This window comes from Histomonas meleagridis (genome assembly GCF_020186115.1).
Source record: "Histomonas meleagridis strain 2922-C6/04-10x chromosome Unknown contig_10, whole genome shotgun sequence".
Taxonomy (NCBI): Eukaryota; Parabasalia; order Tritrichomonadida; family Dientamoebidae; genus Histomonas; species Histomonas meleagridis.
In genome coordinates, this window is record NW_027150747.1 from 215,820 (window position 1) to 231,164 (window position 15,345).

Genomic DNA, 15,345 nt, shown 5'->3' on the forward strand with positions numbered 1-15,345 from the left:
CCGATGCATATAAAAAATGTTTTTACAAAATTAATCAATTTTTTTATTTGTTTAACAACAACGCAAATTATTATCACTTGGTTCAAATTTGCCTAAAGGCAAGTCTTGACGTTCTGAATCATGTGAATTATCGTGTGTATTACTTTCTATGAATTTTTCGCAAATTTCTTGAAACATTTCAAAAATTCCATCGCCTGATAAAGCACTTGTCTCATAATACTCAATAACATCTGGAAGGGTTTTCGCTTTTTTAGCTCCTTCATTGAATGAAATTTCGCGATTTTGTAGGTCAATCTTGTTTCCACAAAGGACTATCGTTACGCCTTCTTTAAATTCTTGAACTTGATTGTACCATCTATTAACTGATTTGAATGATTCACGGCTGTTTTTTGCTTTTTGATCATCGTTTCCAACTGCAAAAACTATTATTATCACATTAGCATGTTGATAATAAATTGGCGCAATTGACCTATAAGCCTCTTGACCAGCTGTATCCCATATTTTCATGTTAATGGTCTGTTCATTGATTTGTATTTGTTTATTGATATTAACCCCTGCAACATTTGGAGCTTGTAAATTGTTGAATATACCATTAACAAAACGATTAATAATTGCTGTCTTTCCGACACCCGAATCTCCAATAAGCGTTACGTTCATTTTCATTTTTTCAACCAAAAAATGCCAAGAATCATTTCAAGTTCAAATCAAGATTTATATCTGATCCAAATCGGTAAATAAAGTATCAACTTGCATCAAAAGACAAATATTAAAGAAAGCTTATTTGAAAAGATAATATTGATCACCACAATACATAAATGGCAAATCAAATGGCACTGAAAAAAAAACATATTAACCACATTAAAGTCTGCTGGAAGATAAGTATGCGAATCAAGCTTTTGAGTTCATTGGTTATTTGCTATAATTAATTATCGCAATGATTAAAAAAAGTGAAAATTTTGTTGATAATAATTCTGTTTCACATTTGTGTATAATATTTAAAACATGTGAAAATTAAGATGTGATAAGAAGATTTTTTATAAATTTATTTTCTTAACCAATTTCCAAAAGAATTCGAAATTAGAATAACACTTACACTAAATCACATCAATCAATTGATCACTTCACAACCAGGTTGTAAAAATATTCGACATAGACAAACAGATTTCTTTTTATTTATTTTATATTGAAAAGAACGCCACCAAATTTTAATATAATAAAATGAAGTCATATGTAGAAAATTCCCCTACAACTTATCCTTACTAAGTTTCGATTTGAAGAGTTTTTTATAAAATTATTTTTGAAAAATGATTCAGCAAAACGTTTTACGAGAAAAAAAATTATTTTTTAAGAATAACGAAGTAAAATATCATATTCACGCGCTCTATAAAAATAAGAAGATAATTTTAAACAATTTTATTAAATATCTTTGTGTTGCACGATTTTCATTTGTTTCATCTAACTATCCATATTTAAATGTTTATTGTTACAATAACAGCTGCAACGACAACAACACCCGCAGCAACAGATACTCCAATTATTGAAGCCTTGTTGTCATTTTTATTATTTTCATTTTGTGCGCTAGCTAAAATATTTTGAAATTCTTCTAATGTTTCTGCTTGATTTAATTGGTCCATATATTGATTTTTTTTATCTTCACTTAAATTTGGTATAAGTTCAATTTTTTGTTCAATATCTTCTTTCTTTAAATTATTTAATTATTTCATTTTCATTTTTAGCTTCATTTATTATACTTTGAATTGTTTCTTTATCATGTGCTTCTTTAATTTGTTTTTTGATGTTTGCTTATTAATGTTTCATCTAAAAATGTATAATTTGAGTAATTCTTTCGCATCATCTTTTTGTACTTGTAATTCTCTTTTGCTTTCATTTTCTTTCTTTGCTTTTTCTAAAATATCATTAATATCTTGTTCTTTGAGTATTCAGACTGAACATTGGTTATGTAGACGAGAAAAATCTTGAATAAAATTCAAATTTGATTTCTCATATCACAAGTCATTGAGTCATTCAAAATCTCTCAAATATGGATCAAGCGGTTGGGACAATCCTCTTCAGAGATAATATTCAAAAAGTGGATACGTATCGTACTAACTTATGGGTGATTCGATCAGTGATATTAAATCAACAGAAAATATACCACCAAATTCCTGTACAACAGAAGGAGATGTACTTAGTATGAAAATTACAAATGATTTTCAAGAATTGTTTTCTAAAGTTCAATCACTTCGAAATCTTATTTTTGGTTTAAAAGAAGAAAATATTGTATCAACAGCAGAATCCATAATGAATATAGGAGAAATAAATTATCCATTCTCTTATGGACTTGTTCTTAGTCAATTAATTTATTCAGCTTTTATTTCTCAAAAAAAGGATTTCAATATTTACTTACAACTTATGCTAGAAATTGGGGAAAAAGAAGAAGCATGTGAACACAAACTCATTGATATCTTTAAATTCTTTATATTTAGTTTTTTTCCAAAACATGCAGAATGCCAAGAAACAAATTATATTCTTGAACAATTGATTGAACATAATTATCTTAATCCAAAAGATTTACCTATAGGATCTCTGTATTTTATTCAATATCAAGCTAACAAAGTCAGTTTGTTTGATAATTTTTCCCCATTTAAAAATTATTTTCTTCACAATATTAATAAGCTTAAAAAGGATAATTGGGCACTTCATAAAAAATATGTTAAAGAAGGTATTAATCCAAATGAAATTGCAAAAGCAATTCGATATGATAATGTTGAAAATCTCCAAGAACTTGCATCACAAACAAATTTTGACTTTAATCAAACAATTGAGCCATCTCTTTATGAAAGATTTTCTTATATTAATCAGAGAGATGTTTCACTTATCGATTATGCTGCATTTTTTGGATCGATTAAATGCTTTAAATTTTTAATGTTAAATGGTTCTGATTTAAATAATATTGTGCTTAATGATAACTTTCCAACTGATAATTTAAGTAGTACTTGTTTATATGCAATCGCAGGTGGAAATAATCAAATTATTCATTTTTGTGAAGAAAGTCATATTCCTTTTAATGGGTCTCTTGAAATAGCAATAAAATTTCATCAAAATGATATATTTTATTATATATATGAAAATAAACTAACAGAAATCAACGACTTATCTTTGTTAGGAAAGGAATGTATAAAATATTATAATCTTGAAATCTTTTTATTCTTATTGAAAGAAGGAATGAAATTATCTACTTCTATTATCGAAGATGTTGCAAAAATTGGAAACATTTTCATTATTAAATCTCTTATTGAAGAAAATCAAATCCCTAAAACGATTTTGATTTACTCTTCAATTTCTGGAAATATTGAACTTGTAAAACTCATACTTGAACAAAAAGGAATCGATATTAATGAAAAAAAAGTTTAATTTTTATTATTGATGTTTTTTTATTTATTATATAATATAAAAATGTTTGGTGTTTATTTAAGGCATTTAAAACAGCACTTATATGTGCTTCTTATACAGGGAACACTGAAATAGTTAAATTACTTCTTGAACAAGAAGGAATTGATATCAATGTTAAAGATATTTATTCTTTTTGTTTAATATTTGTTTTAATGATTTTTAAATTTAAAATAATATTTGGAATTTAATCATGCTATTGAAAACAGCATTCATGTTTGCGTCTGAATATGGACATACAGAAATAGTTAAATTACTTCTTAAACAAGGAATTGATATTAATGATAGAGATATTCATATGTTTTATATAATATTTGTTTTTATGAATTGGTATTTCGAAAATATATTTGAAAATTATTAAAATTATTTTGGACAGCACTTATGAAAGCATCTTTAAATGGTCATACAGAAATAGTTAAAATTCTTATTGAGATAGAAGGAATTGATGTTAATACTAAAGAAGTTTCAATGTTTCTTTAGGAATTTTATCTCATAATTCGAAATTCTAAAATATTATTTAAAGATCATTCAAAATATTTGAAAAACAAATAGTTTTTGAACTCGCTGCTGAAAGAGGTTTTACAGAAATCGCAAAAATGCTTTTCGAATTAAAAGGAATTGATGTTAATGGTAAAAATTTTTATTTGCTATTCTTTATATTTATTATGATAAATTTGTGTTTCAAAATAATATAAGGAACTTAATCATATCATTTGATACAATTCTTATTAGGGCATCTGCAAATGGTCGATATGAGATCGTTAAATTACTTCTTGAACAAGAAGGAATTGATATCAATGGAAAAAATATTTATTTGTTTTATATGAAATACATTACAACAACTTTCTATTTCAAATTAACATTTCAAAATTTTTTATATTATTCGAAACAGCACTTATAAGATCTTGTTTAAGAGGTCAACTGGAAATAATTAAATTACTTCTTGAACAAGAAGGAATTGATTTTAATGCTAAAGATATTTATTTGTTTTATATAAAATTTATTTTAATAATTTTTTATTTCTAAATAATGTTTGGAAATTATTTAAACTATTTGACACAGCACTTATTAAAGCATCTCAATGTGGTTATATAGAAATCGTTAAATTACTTCTTGAACAAGAAGGAATTGATATTAATGCTAAAGATATTTATTTGTTTTATATAAAATTTATTTTAATAATTTTATAGTATTTCAAAATAATATTTGAAAATTATTTATATTATTTAAAACAGCACTTATGTGGGCATCTGAAAATGATCATACAGAAGTAGTTAAATTACTTAAACAAAAAGAAAATGACAACAACACGAAAAAAGTTAATTTATCATTATTAAATATATAAATAAAAGATAAACCTTAACAATATTTCAACTAGTAAAAGTAAATTTTCGTAATCATTTTTTTCATATTATTATATTTTTGATTTAAATAATCATTAAAAATTATTGTAAATTATTATATAAAATAAGGAAATTAAACGAATCAATGATGCATATTTGGGGCATCCTGATACAGTTTCGTCAACTTTTTAAATTGATATTATCCGTTTCACAACACAAACAACATTCAAATCTTCATGTAACAAAACGACATACAATTTACTCGCCCAAATTCGTAATTTTATGAGAGGTGGTGATATGTTCCAACTGAACGGTTTTTACTACTAAATTAAAAGATATAAATCTGCAAGTCTTTTATGGCTCCTTCAGTAATTTTAGTTGAAATATGTTAATATTCTTTTTAATCAGTTTGTAGCCAAAATATTAACTTCATAAATATAAACATTCATTTAATTCTCACTGCTGAGCCTGACTGATTATACATTCACATAAAAATGACATTATTTAAGCTTCACATTTTATTCATTTAATCGACTTCCTCGACACGTGGTCCTGATGAGTGTCCACCAGTTGAAGCGCCAGGTGATGGGCCAGCGCCTCCTTGCATGTTCGCGAACATTGATGGGTCGATGCCTCCCGGCATGCCGCCAGCGCCTGGCATTCCTCCCTGTGCGCCGCCAGCTGCGTTTTGGTATGCAGCTTGCATGAGTGGCATTAACTTGCCTTCGAGTTCCTTCTGCTTAGCTTCGAATGTCGCGACGTCTGCGTCTTGGTTAGCGTCGATCCATGCGAGCGTGTCATTGATTTCCTTGTTGATTGTGTCCTTATCTGATTGTGACAATGCGTTAGCGAACTGCTCTTGATTTAATGAGTTGCGTACGCCGAAGCAGTATCCTTCGAGTGCGTTCTTAGCCTCAACCTTCTTACGCACTTCTTCATCTTGTGCTTTGTACTTCTCTGCGTCTGCAACCATTCTATCGATATCTGCTTGTGAAAGACGTCCTTTCTCATTCTTGATTGTGATCTTCTTAACATTGCCTGTTGACTTATCTTGTGCTGAAACATTCATAATACCATCTGCGTTAACATCGAATGTAACTTCAATCTGTGGTACGCCGCGTGGTGCTGGTGGAATGCCCGTTAAATCGAATGTACCAAGCAAGTTGTTGTCGCGTGTTCGTGAACGTTCACCTTCGTAAACTTTGATTGTAACAGCTGGCTGGTTATCGGAGAATGTTGTGAAGACATTTGACTTCTTGCATGGAATTGTTGTGTTACGTGGAATTAAGACAGTCATAATTTCACCTGCTGTTTCGATACCTAATGAAAGTGGTGCAACATCTAACAATAAGATATCTTTGATTTCTTCATGTGTATCGCCTTTGATAATTGCTGCTTGAACTGCTGCGCCATATGCAACTGCTTCATCCGGATCAACACCACGGCATGGTTGCTTGCCGTTGAAGAAGTCTTGTAACAATTGTTGAACACGTGGAATACGCGATGAACCACCAACAAGAACAATATCAGTGACATCTGACTTTGACATGTTTGCATCTCTTAAAACTTGTGCGACTGGATTCATTGTTGACCTGAAAAGTTCATCATTTAAGTTCTCGAACATAGCACGTGAGATGTTATCCATGAAATCGTGGCCTTCATATAATGAATCGCAAACAATGGATGCGGATGTGGCTGTGGATAATGTTCGCTTAGCACGTTCGCATGCTGTTCGTAATGTACGGAGTGCACGTGGCGATTGTCTTAAGTCACATTTGAACTTCTTTTGGAAACGATCTGCGAAGTAATTAACCATACGATTATCAAAATCTTCGCCACCAAGATGTGTATCACCTGCTGTGGCACGCACTTCGAACATACCACCATCGATATCAAGTAAGGAAACATCAAAAGTACCACCACCAAGATCGAAGATAAGAACATGACGTTCGTTGTCGGATTTTTCGTTAAGACCGAAGGCAATAGCAGCGGCTGTTGGTTCGTTGATGATACGAAGAACATTGAGACCAGCAATAACACCTGCATCTTTTGTAGCTTGACGTTGACCATCGTTGAAATAGGCTGGAACTGTAACAACAGCATCAGTAACTTTGTTGGAAAGTTGGCTTTCAGCTATTTCCTTCATTTTACCTAAAACCATAGCTGAGATTTCTTCTGGGTAGAATTGTTTGGTTTCACCCTTCCATTGAACTTGAATCCTTGGACGATCTGCATCGCCACGAACAACCTTGAATGGCCAATGTTGCATATCCTTTTGAACAACTGGATCACTGAATTTACGGCCAATCATACGCTTTGCATCGAAAACTGTGTTTGTTGGGTTCATGGCAGCTTGGTTCTTAGCAGCATCACCGACAAGACGTTCATCTTCGGTGAATGCAACATAAGATGGGGTTGTACGATTACCCATATCATTTGCGATAATATCGACACGACCGTGTCTGAAGACGCCGACACAACTGTAAGTTGTACCAAGATCAATACCAATTGCTGACATTAAAAAAATGATCTCATTAAGGCATTTTTTGGCTGAGCATTTACTGATTCAAATTAAGTATCCGACCATTTAAAGTATTTAAATCACAATAACGTTCAATGATAAACGGTCGAAAATCTTGTTAAAGAAAGTTTTAGTGTTTAGCAGAAAGAGGACTGTCGGAAAGAGCCGGGTTCTGCTTAAAGTTAACAAATTCCATAGTATGTTGTAAGATTTCTTCATTTGTATCAAGATTCTTTACCTTAACACTGTAGCGAATTGCTGCCCAATCATCCTTAACAATCATATTATCGAATTCGCCTAGTTCCATGGTGTAATGTTGGAAAAGTTGTCCCATCATATCTTTATATTGTTGTAATGTTAATCGATGGCCATACACATTATAATGTGCATCTGGTTCGTACAATGTATTACACCAATCTAACCATCCTTCATACCCACCATTCCAGTTCTTGAATCCATTTACAAGACGATCACGGATTGCTTCTTCCATATTTGGTGCACTTTGTATCTTTTGTGCTTCTGACATTATAAAAAATGATTATCTAAAGAAACTTTTCACCGGAGATTTAAATGCTCGGTGAACATCATCCAATCAATTCACCACTTCATCATAAACTATTCAATATTTCATTTACAGAACTTTACTTGTCACCGGGTGATCGTTTTTCCAAAAATACAAAAGTGAATAACTCTAAGATATCACAATCTTTCCTAAAAAGTGAGATGTTTCGTATCCCAAAAAATGAAAAAAATGGATGTGTGGGGGATCGAACCCCAGGCCTCTACAATGCAAATGTAGCGCTCTACCACTGAGCTACACACCCGTACATTAATTTTTTGAAAAATATATTTATAATTATTATAAGTTAATAGATTTTTTTTTTGATTGTGATATTGGACTATATACATAGTACATCATATTTATTTATATTAAAAAAATCGCGAAATGTTAATAACGATTTATTTAATTTATAATAATTTCTTATTTATTAATTTAATATTTATGATCTGGTTCTTTTGGAGTCTTTAAAAAGAGATGCTGAGAGTAACATCAAAATATAATAAGGAACCATTATGGATCGAATTATAATGGCATTGGAGTCAATCGAAAAAGCAAGTATGGGTTCATTGATTAACTGATGCCGATAGAGAACGATAGATGATGAATTCATTGAGTGATTTTTTTTTTCAATCAACTTTTTTGAAGGACTGATTGATGGGATTTCTTTTATTCTTGCATTTTAATAACAACTCGTGATGGCCTATCTATATTCCAAATATGATTAAAAATCTATTTGCCACTTAAAAGATATATGAATTCTACTAGAGATCTCTATTTTTTTGGAATCCTGATTCCACTTCAGAAACAAAAAGTGTCTTTAGGCACTTTAATGTAAATATAAGTAAATTTTTTTTACAAATTTATTTCTACGAAAACAAAAACACAAAAACATTCGATATTTATTGCTTTGGGAGTAAAGTTTCCAAGTCTTCCTCACTAATTTTCCACAAATAATCCAATCCCTGTATCAATGACATTGGTTCCACGAAATCTATTTTCAGCACCTCCAACATATATTGTATACATTCTAACAATCCCGCGACGTAATCCCGCAACTTTCCACTGTCCTCATTTTTTGGTATTATTAACCACTCGTTTGTCAGTCTTCGCTTTATTTTCGACGATGTTGTTAAAGGGAACAAACAAAACTGTAATGGAACACCAATAACTCTCGAGACTTCTCGAATGTAATTCGTGGCGAAGCCTAAAAAAGAACGCGTTTCATCCCATTGATTCGATTGTGGGTTTTCGTAATAATGGACAGAACAAATCGTATTGGCACTGGCCGAAAATGGAAAAATGACTTTTAACTCATCAAGTGCTGAAAGACGAAAGCGTAAAAGTAATTGATATTTCTCAATGGATGGTTTGGGTGGAGGCGGAATGTTTTTGTTCGACTCTAAATGAGAAGTAAATGAGTTATACGCGACACAAAAGTCGGACTCGTTCTTAGAGTGAAGTGTTAACGCTGTCATTTTTTGGTTTTGCTGATTAAGCTGATATTGTGCTGCACGTTTCTCACGGAGTGATTTCTCAATCTGAAGCTTAAGAGATGATAGCTTGTCGAGATCAATACCGGAGTTCTTTAACGAGGTTTTGGTATCTTCAAGATCTTCAAGTGATGAACGAAGTTCACTAAGTTGGATTTGAAGACTTTCAATATGCTGATATTCAAGTGTTGGAATAGTTTTGGAATCAATGTTAAAGGAAACTGTGCTTTCATGATAATCATCTGGACGAATATAAATACCACTTGGAAATTCAAGTGTATAAGCTCCTGTAGGAAGGTGAGCGGATTTGGTGGGACCAAGATAGATTAAATTTGATAAATCAAAATCAATTATTCCTTCTGTTGTATTGATTTTTAATGTTTGAGATTCGGTAGATTCCTCAAGGATATCGTCAATTTCCCAGACTATGTGATCTGATATTTGACGAGGTTGAACGGTAATTTCGGTTGAATCAATAATTAATTTAATTGGTGATGAAGAACTTTGTGAGTCTTCAGCTAAAGTGGTTATTGATATTAAGTCTATTAAAAGTAATTTCGGTGGTACGAAGATACAGTTGATTTTTTCAGTCATTATAGCGGGGTGCCCTGCAATTAATAAGTTTACGTTGTCATAACGATACAATCTTCCACAAACAATTTTGTTGTGTGATGCATCACAAGAAGAAATCAAATATTCAAATGATATTAACGTAATCAATGTTACTTTGGTTGCGATCAACAAAATTCTTAAGTGACTGTTAAATATACATCATATCCAAATTTTCAGATCTTACTAGAAATATATAAAATGACAATGTTTGTGACTGTGAAAACGAAAAGAGGAGAAAGAATTTATTTGTCTTACAATGCATATTGTAAATCCAATAATGGAAATTTTTGTCGAAGTAATAATAATGTAAACATCACAAATTTGTAAGTCAGAAATCCCCACTTTTTGAATATAACCGATACAATCAGACAAAATGAAGCAAACACTGAAAATTGCAGTGTTTATCCCACAATTCAAATGGGAAAGAATGAACTTAGCAAGTGTCAAACCAGAAGTACATGGAATTGAATTAGTTCCTGCAGATTTTGATACTGATCTTTCTTCATTTGATGGAATTATACACAAGTTCACATATCAACTTGTGGATGGACACAAAGATCAAGTTGAAAAAATCCAACAATATATTGCAACAAGAAAGAACTTCATTGTTATTGAGCCAATTGATAAAATCAACATATTTATAAATCGCAAAGAATTACAATTGCTTTTTTCAAAGCATCACCTTCCAAGCTATATCAAATACAGCGAAGGAATTGAAGATTTTTCATCTGTCACTCAATTTCCTGTTGTTCTTAAGTCAATTGAAGCATGTGGAACATCAGAAAGTCATTCCATCCGAATTGTACATACCCGTGAACAGCTTTCAGAGATACAAAACGTTCCACCAAAACTTATGGCATTTCCATTTATTCCACATTATGGAGTAGTTTTCAAGTGCTACTGTCTTGGTGACAACTACGTTATGCGTGCTAGTGGGTCCCTTGTTCTTCACAGCAAGGACTCCACAGTATTTGACTCCCAAAAACCACTTCCAGATGATCTCTTAAATACAACTTTTTCATCTCAAAATACACAAGAAATTGCGCCATCACAAGAAGAACTTAAGGGAATCTGTCAAAGCCTCCAGGAAATCACTGGAGTGCAACTTCTTGGGTTTGATGTATTAAGAAGTGAAGTTGATGGTTTATTGTATCTTGTAGATGTAAACTACTTCCCGTGCTTCAGGAACATCGAAAATATCGGCGACAAATTAGCTGAGTTCATCAAAAAAAAGGCAACAAATAATTAATAAATGATACAAAAACTCATAAATACAAAATATATCGATTGTTTATAGTATGCTTTTGTTTCTAGTTGCTGAGAGCAGCTGCTTCTGTGGACTCTGTTCCTAAATTATCATCAAATCCTTCATCCCCTTCAAGAAGTAGATAACAATGTGATCCGTCAGGCATTTGAGATGCAATAGTTCCTTCCATATCTAACATATTGTCCAAATATTTAAATCCGCGTGAAGATATATGATCAAATCCAGATCGATCAAAACGAAGAAGCGCTACGTTTGAGAGCCATTCAACTGTTTGCTGGCCCTCACCAACACTAACAGGATATGTTTTGTCTCGAATGTGAACAAAAATTTTCATTTTGAATTTTGTAGCACGTTAAAATGTTTTATGTCAATTTTTTATATGAGTTCATTGAAAATGAAACAAATTCATTCACACAAACCAATTTTACTTGTTTACTGTTTCTGAATATATTCATGAATATATAAATGAAAACAACTCAAAGAAAATCAAAAATTTTGAAGAATTAGAAAAGAAATAAGCTAAACTTAAATATTTCAAGACATGAACTTCTTAAGGCATTTGCAAGTTTTCAATAAAAAGCAAAGATTTCATTTAAATTTTACATTTTGAAACAGCTGTTTAAAAAATATTATTATAAAATTGTTTTTAACAGCACGCGTATTGCATGTAGAAAACACCAAAATCACCTCCTGTAGTCATCCATACCTGTGCACCAGCATCTACCCACGTGTTAGTTGATGCCTCAGATTCGTCCATTTCCAACAACAGAACTGTTCCTTCTGGCTGATCGTTTCCTTAGACAAAATCAGCCCATCCACCTAAGTATGTTAGAGGTCTTTCCATTAGGTATTGTAAGTCTTCATCCATTGTTGCTTCTTCAATTTGATGAATGTCTTGTAATAGTTCTGGGTGTAATTTAACTAATGTATCTTGATCTTGAACGAACATTTGTTGCTGTTCCCGTTAGGTTACAACTCGGTGTTAATTAAATACGCGCTTTTCATCATTTTCATCTTTATAAAGATGCTTTTCATCATTTTCATCTTTATAAAGAAGCTCATTAATTTTATTCCCATGATATCTGACCACATCTTGGCCTTCCCCACAGCTAAACCCAGCTACAACACTTTCACGTTCGTCCTCTGAGAAATAGTTTTGAATCTCTTCGGGAAGTGATGGAGCATAATGAAAATACAAGTGAAGTAGGTTCACCACAATCACAACACTTGTGGACTTTCCCATCTTTAGGTAAATATAGTGCACGTCCACCAAACTTAGATGCCATGGGGTCAGTTGAATCTTTATTTTCAACAATAGGAGTATAACAGTTTTTAGCTGTTGATTTAATTATTTCTAGAATCTGTTCCCTGCTGTATGATTTATATACATACTATTTACTTAATGTGCTTGAATTTTGTGTAGATTTAGTACTTAAAAAAGTATTATGTTTGATTAAACAAAAGATTATGTAGTGTTAAAAAAACTTTAAAAATAATTATAAATGAAAAACTATAAAATATTTTATTATATGAACTTAATGATCGCTTATTTCCTTTAATTTATTTTCTACATCTTTCGCGAATTCTTTATTTTCATCATCGAAAACCACGTTTTCAATATTTTCTGAAACGTTCAATTTAATTAATTTCTTAAAAGTTTCTTTATAATTACAAAGAATTGTATAATAACTTAAAATACAAAACTGCAAAATTTTATTTTCTTTTATTTGTTTTAACGAAGTTTCTAATAACAACAAATATTCCTTTAAATATCCGAATCTTCCGATATGACATATAAGTAAATAACCAATTAAATAAAATTGTTGTTGATCATTTTTTATGATTATATCCAAAAAACATTTCAAAAACGAAGTATTACTAATTAGCTCTAAACTTTCATTAGTTAAATCGATTTTTTTAAGGAAATGATAAACAAAATTTAACATTTCTATTTGGTCACCTTCATCGATTATTAAATTTTTTAAGAATATATAAATGTTTTGAAGTTTAGATAAATGTTTTGAAAAATTTTCATTTTTTAATAATATTATTAAAACTCGAACTTTAGAATCTTCGGATAAAATTTCTTCATTAAAAATATCATTTATAAATGCTACATATGTTTCATTAACATTTGGATTCTTTAACATATTTAAGAATGCTAAAAATCCCCATTTTGATTTCTTTATCTTTTTATATACATTTTTTAATAATTCTAAATTTATTTCATTTAATTTTATTAATCCCAAAAAATCTAATGTAATTTTACATATTTTTTCATCATTTAAATGAGTTAAAATTACATTTGGATTTATATTTAATTTTTTAACTTTTAAATTACATAATGAAGAATATGAATATTCAATTAAATTATATTCTTTTGGTTTATTTAATAAATTTAGTAAGAAACTTATATAATATTGGATTTTATTTTCTTTAAACTCAGGGAAATTATCAATTAAATTATGGAAAATATGTATTAAATAATTAGTTGTTTTATGCTTCACAAAAACATTTGAATATATAATTAATATGTTTATTATTTGTGATTGTAATTCTTTAATGTTTTCATTTGGTTTCTTAACTATAATCGAAAACAAACGAATTATCTTTTGAGGCCATAATGGTATTAATAATTCTAATTTCTGTAATAAGTTAATACGTATAAATTGAGGAAACTCTTCAAATATTGGAATTAATATTGATAATGAAACCTTTTGAAGTTCTTTATCTTCAAATGGTAATAATTCATGATAATATGATTCAACAAATAATGAAAGACAATCCTTTTTAGTGATTAATAATTTAAGTAATTCAAATAACGCAATTTGTACAATGTTTACAGATGGTTCATTTTGAATCAAATATATTACCGAATCGAAAAATGTTTTACAATTAAATTCATTAATAGTATTAGTGTAATTTAAGATCTTAAGTGGATCAAGTTCTTTAAATAAAAGTGGTATCTTATCAGTCATTCGAACTGTTTTAAATTCGTTTTTCGATATTTCATATGTTTCAATCATTTCTTTAATTTGTTCAATAGTTTCGTTTTTTGTCCCATCAAAAAAAACTTTTTTCGTTAAAAATAATTCAAAGATTTTCCCAAACGTTGGCCTTTTTTCAGGATTTTGATGCCAACATAGTTGTATAAGTTTCTTTAATGATTGCGGGGCACGTGGTGGTATAGCTGGTCGTTCTTCTTTTAATAACATTCGTTTGACATTGTCAATTGAACGCCCTTTAAATGGTATAAAACCTGTTTCTAATTCCCATAAAATCATGCCAAATGAATAGACATCAACTTTATTAGTACATGTGCCAACTGTAAATAATTCTGGAGCAGACCATTGTGTACATGTAATTATATCATTAGGCAAATTATACGTTTCAATAAATGTTGAATATTGATAATTAAATATATATGGATGAAATGACTCATCTAATAATATATTCGACGAACGTAAATCTCGATGAGAAATATTATATTGATGAAGGTGTAACATGCCATAGGCAATACCAATGGCAATTATGTTTTTTTGATCTCCTGTTAAATTAATGCTATAATTTTTGGAATGAAGAATTTGATAGAGAGATCGATCCCCAACATATCTGGTGATAATGGAAATCGGTGGATCTGGTATAAACCCAATTAAAGGGACTAAAAATGGATTATCAGAATAACTTAAAACTTGGATTTCATGACAAAAATTAAGAAGTGTGGAATCACTTGGTTCATCAGATTTTATGCTTCTGATTGAAACTTGCTTTCCTGTCGATTTTTGATTACTTGAATAAATTATGTATTCTTCATCACTTTCTATTTCTTTAAAAGTTTCAAAATCATCAGAGGAGACTACAAAGCTAGAGAGCTCAATTTGCAATTGAATGAAAAGATCTTCTCCATTTTCTTTTGGCATGTGTTTCGCAGACGAAAGATCTTTATGAAAAAGTTATAAAATTGAGAGCAGAAAATCTTCATTTTTGAATTTTTCTGTTCCAATTTTCGCGGTATTAAAGAGATGTTTCTATAAATTAAGATCATTTAAAATCTATATCAAACAAGACATGGCGTTATAAATCTAATATATTTTTTTTAA

At 30.2% G+C, this 15,345-nt stretch overlaps 5 protein-coding genes across 5 annotated transcripts; 1 reads left to right on the forward strand and 4 right to left on the reverse strand.

Annotated features, from left to right (window-relative positions):
* Window positions 1-51: 51 nt before the first annotated feature.
* On the reverse strand, window positions 52-663 carry GO595_000442 (small GTP-binding protein; the record flags this gene model as incomplete). Its single annotated transcript, XM_067917545.1, has 1 exon — window positions 52-663. One exon carries the CDS (start codon window positions 661-663, stop codon window positions 52-54), a length of 612 nt encoding a protein of 203 aa, XP_067779430.1.
* Window positions 664-5,319: 4,656 nt separating this feature from the next.
* Window positions 5,320-7,311, reverse strand: GO595_000443 (cytoplasmic heat shock protein 70; the record flags this gene model as incomplete). Its single annotated transcript, XM_067917556.1, has 1 exon — window positions 5,320-7,311. The coding sequence occupies one exon, from the start codon at window positions 7,309-7,311 to the stop codon at window positions 5,320-5,322; it is 1,992 nt and encodes a 663-aa protein (XP_067779431.1).
* A 133-nt stretch (window positions 7,312-7,444) lies between these two features.
* On the reverse strand, window positions 7,445-7,840 carry GO595_000444 (nuclear transport factor 2 family protein; the record flags this gene model as incomplete). The annotated part of the gene is made up of 1 exon (XM_067917567.1): window positions 7,445-7,840. One exon carries the CDS (start codon window positions 7,838-7,840, stop codon window positions 7,445-7,447), a length of 396 nt encoding a protein of 131 aa, XP_067779432.1.
* Window positions 7,841-8,775: 935 nt separating this feature from the next.
* Window positions 8,776-9,960, reverse strand: GO595_000445 (uncharacterized protein; the record flags this gene model as incomplete). The annotated part of the gene is made up of 1 exon (XM_067917578.1): window positions 8,776-9,960. One exon carries the CDS (start codon window positions 9,958-9,960, stop codon window positions 8,776-8,778), a length of 1,185 nt encoding a protein of 394 aa, XP_067779433.1.
* A 391-nt stretch (window positions 9,961-10,351) lies between these two features.
* On the forward strand, window positions 10,352-11,227 carry GO595_000446 (inositol 1,3,4-triphosphate 5/6 kinase; the record flags this gene model as incomplete). Its single annotated transcript, XM_067917589.1, has 1 exon — window positions 10,352-11,227. One exon carries the CDS (start codon window positions 10,352-10,354, stop codon window positions 11,225-11,227), a length of 876 nt encoding a protein of 291 aa, XP_067779434.1.
* Window positions 11,228-15,345: the final 4,118 nt, after the last annotated feature.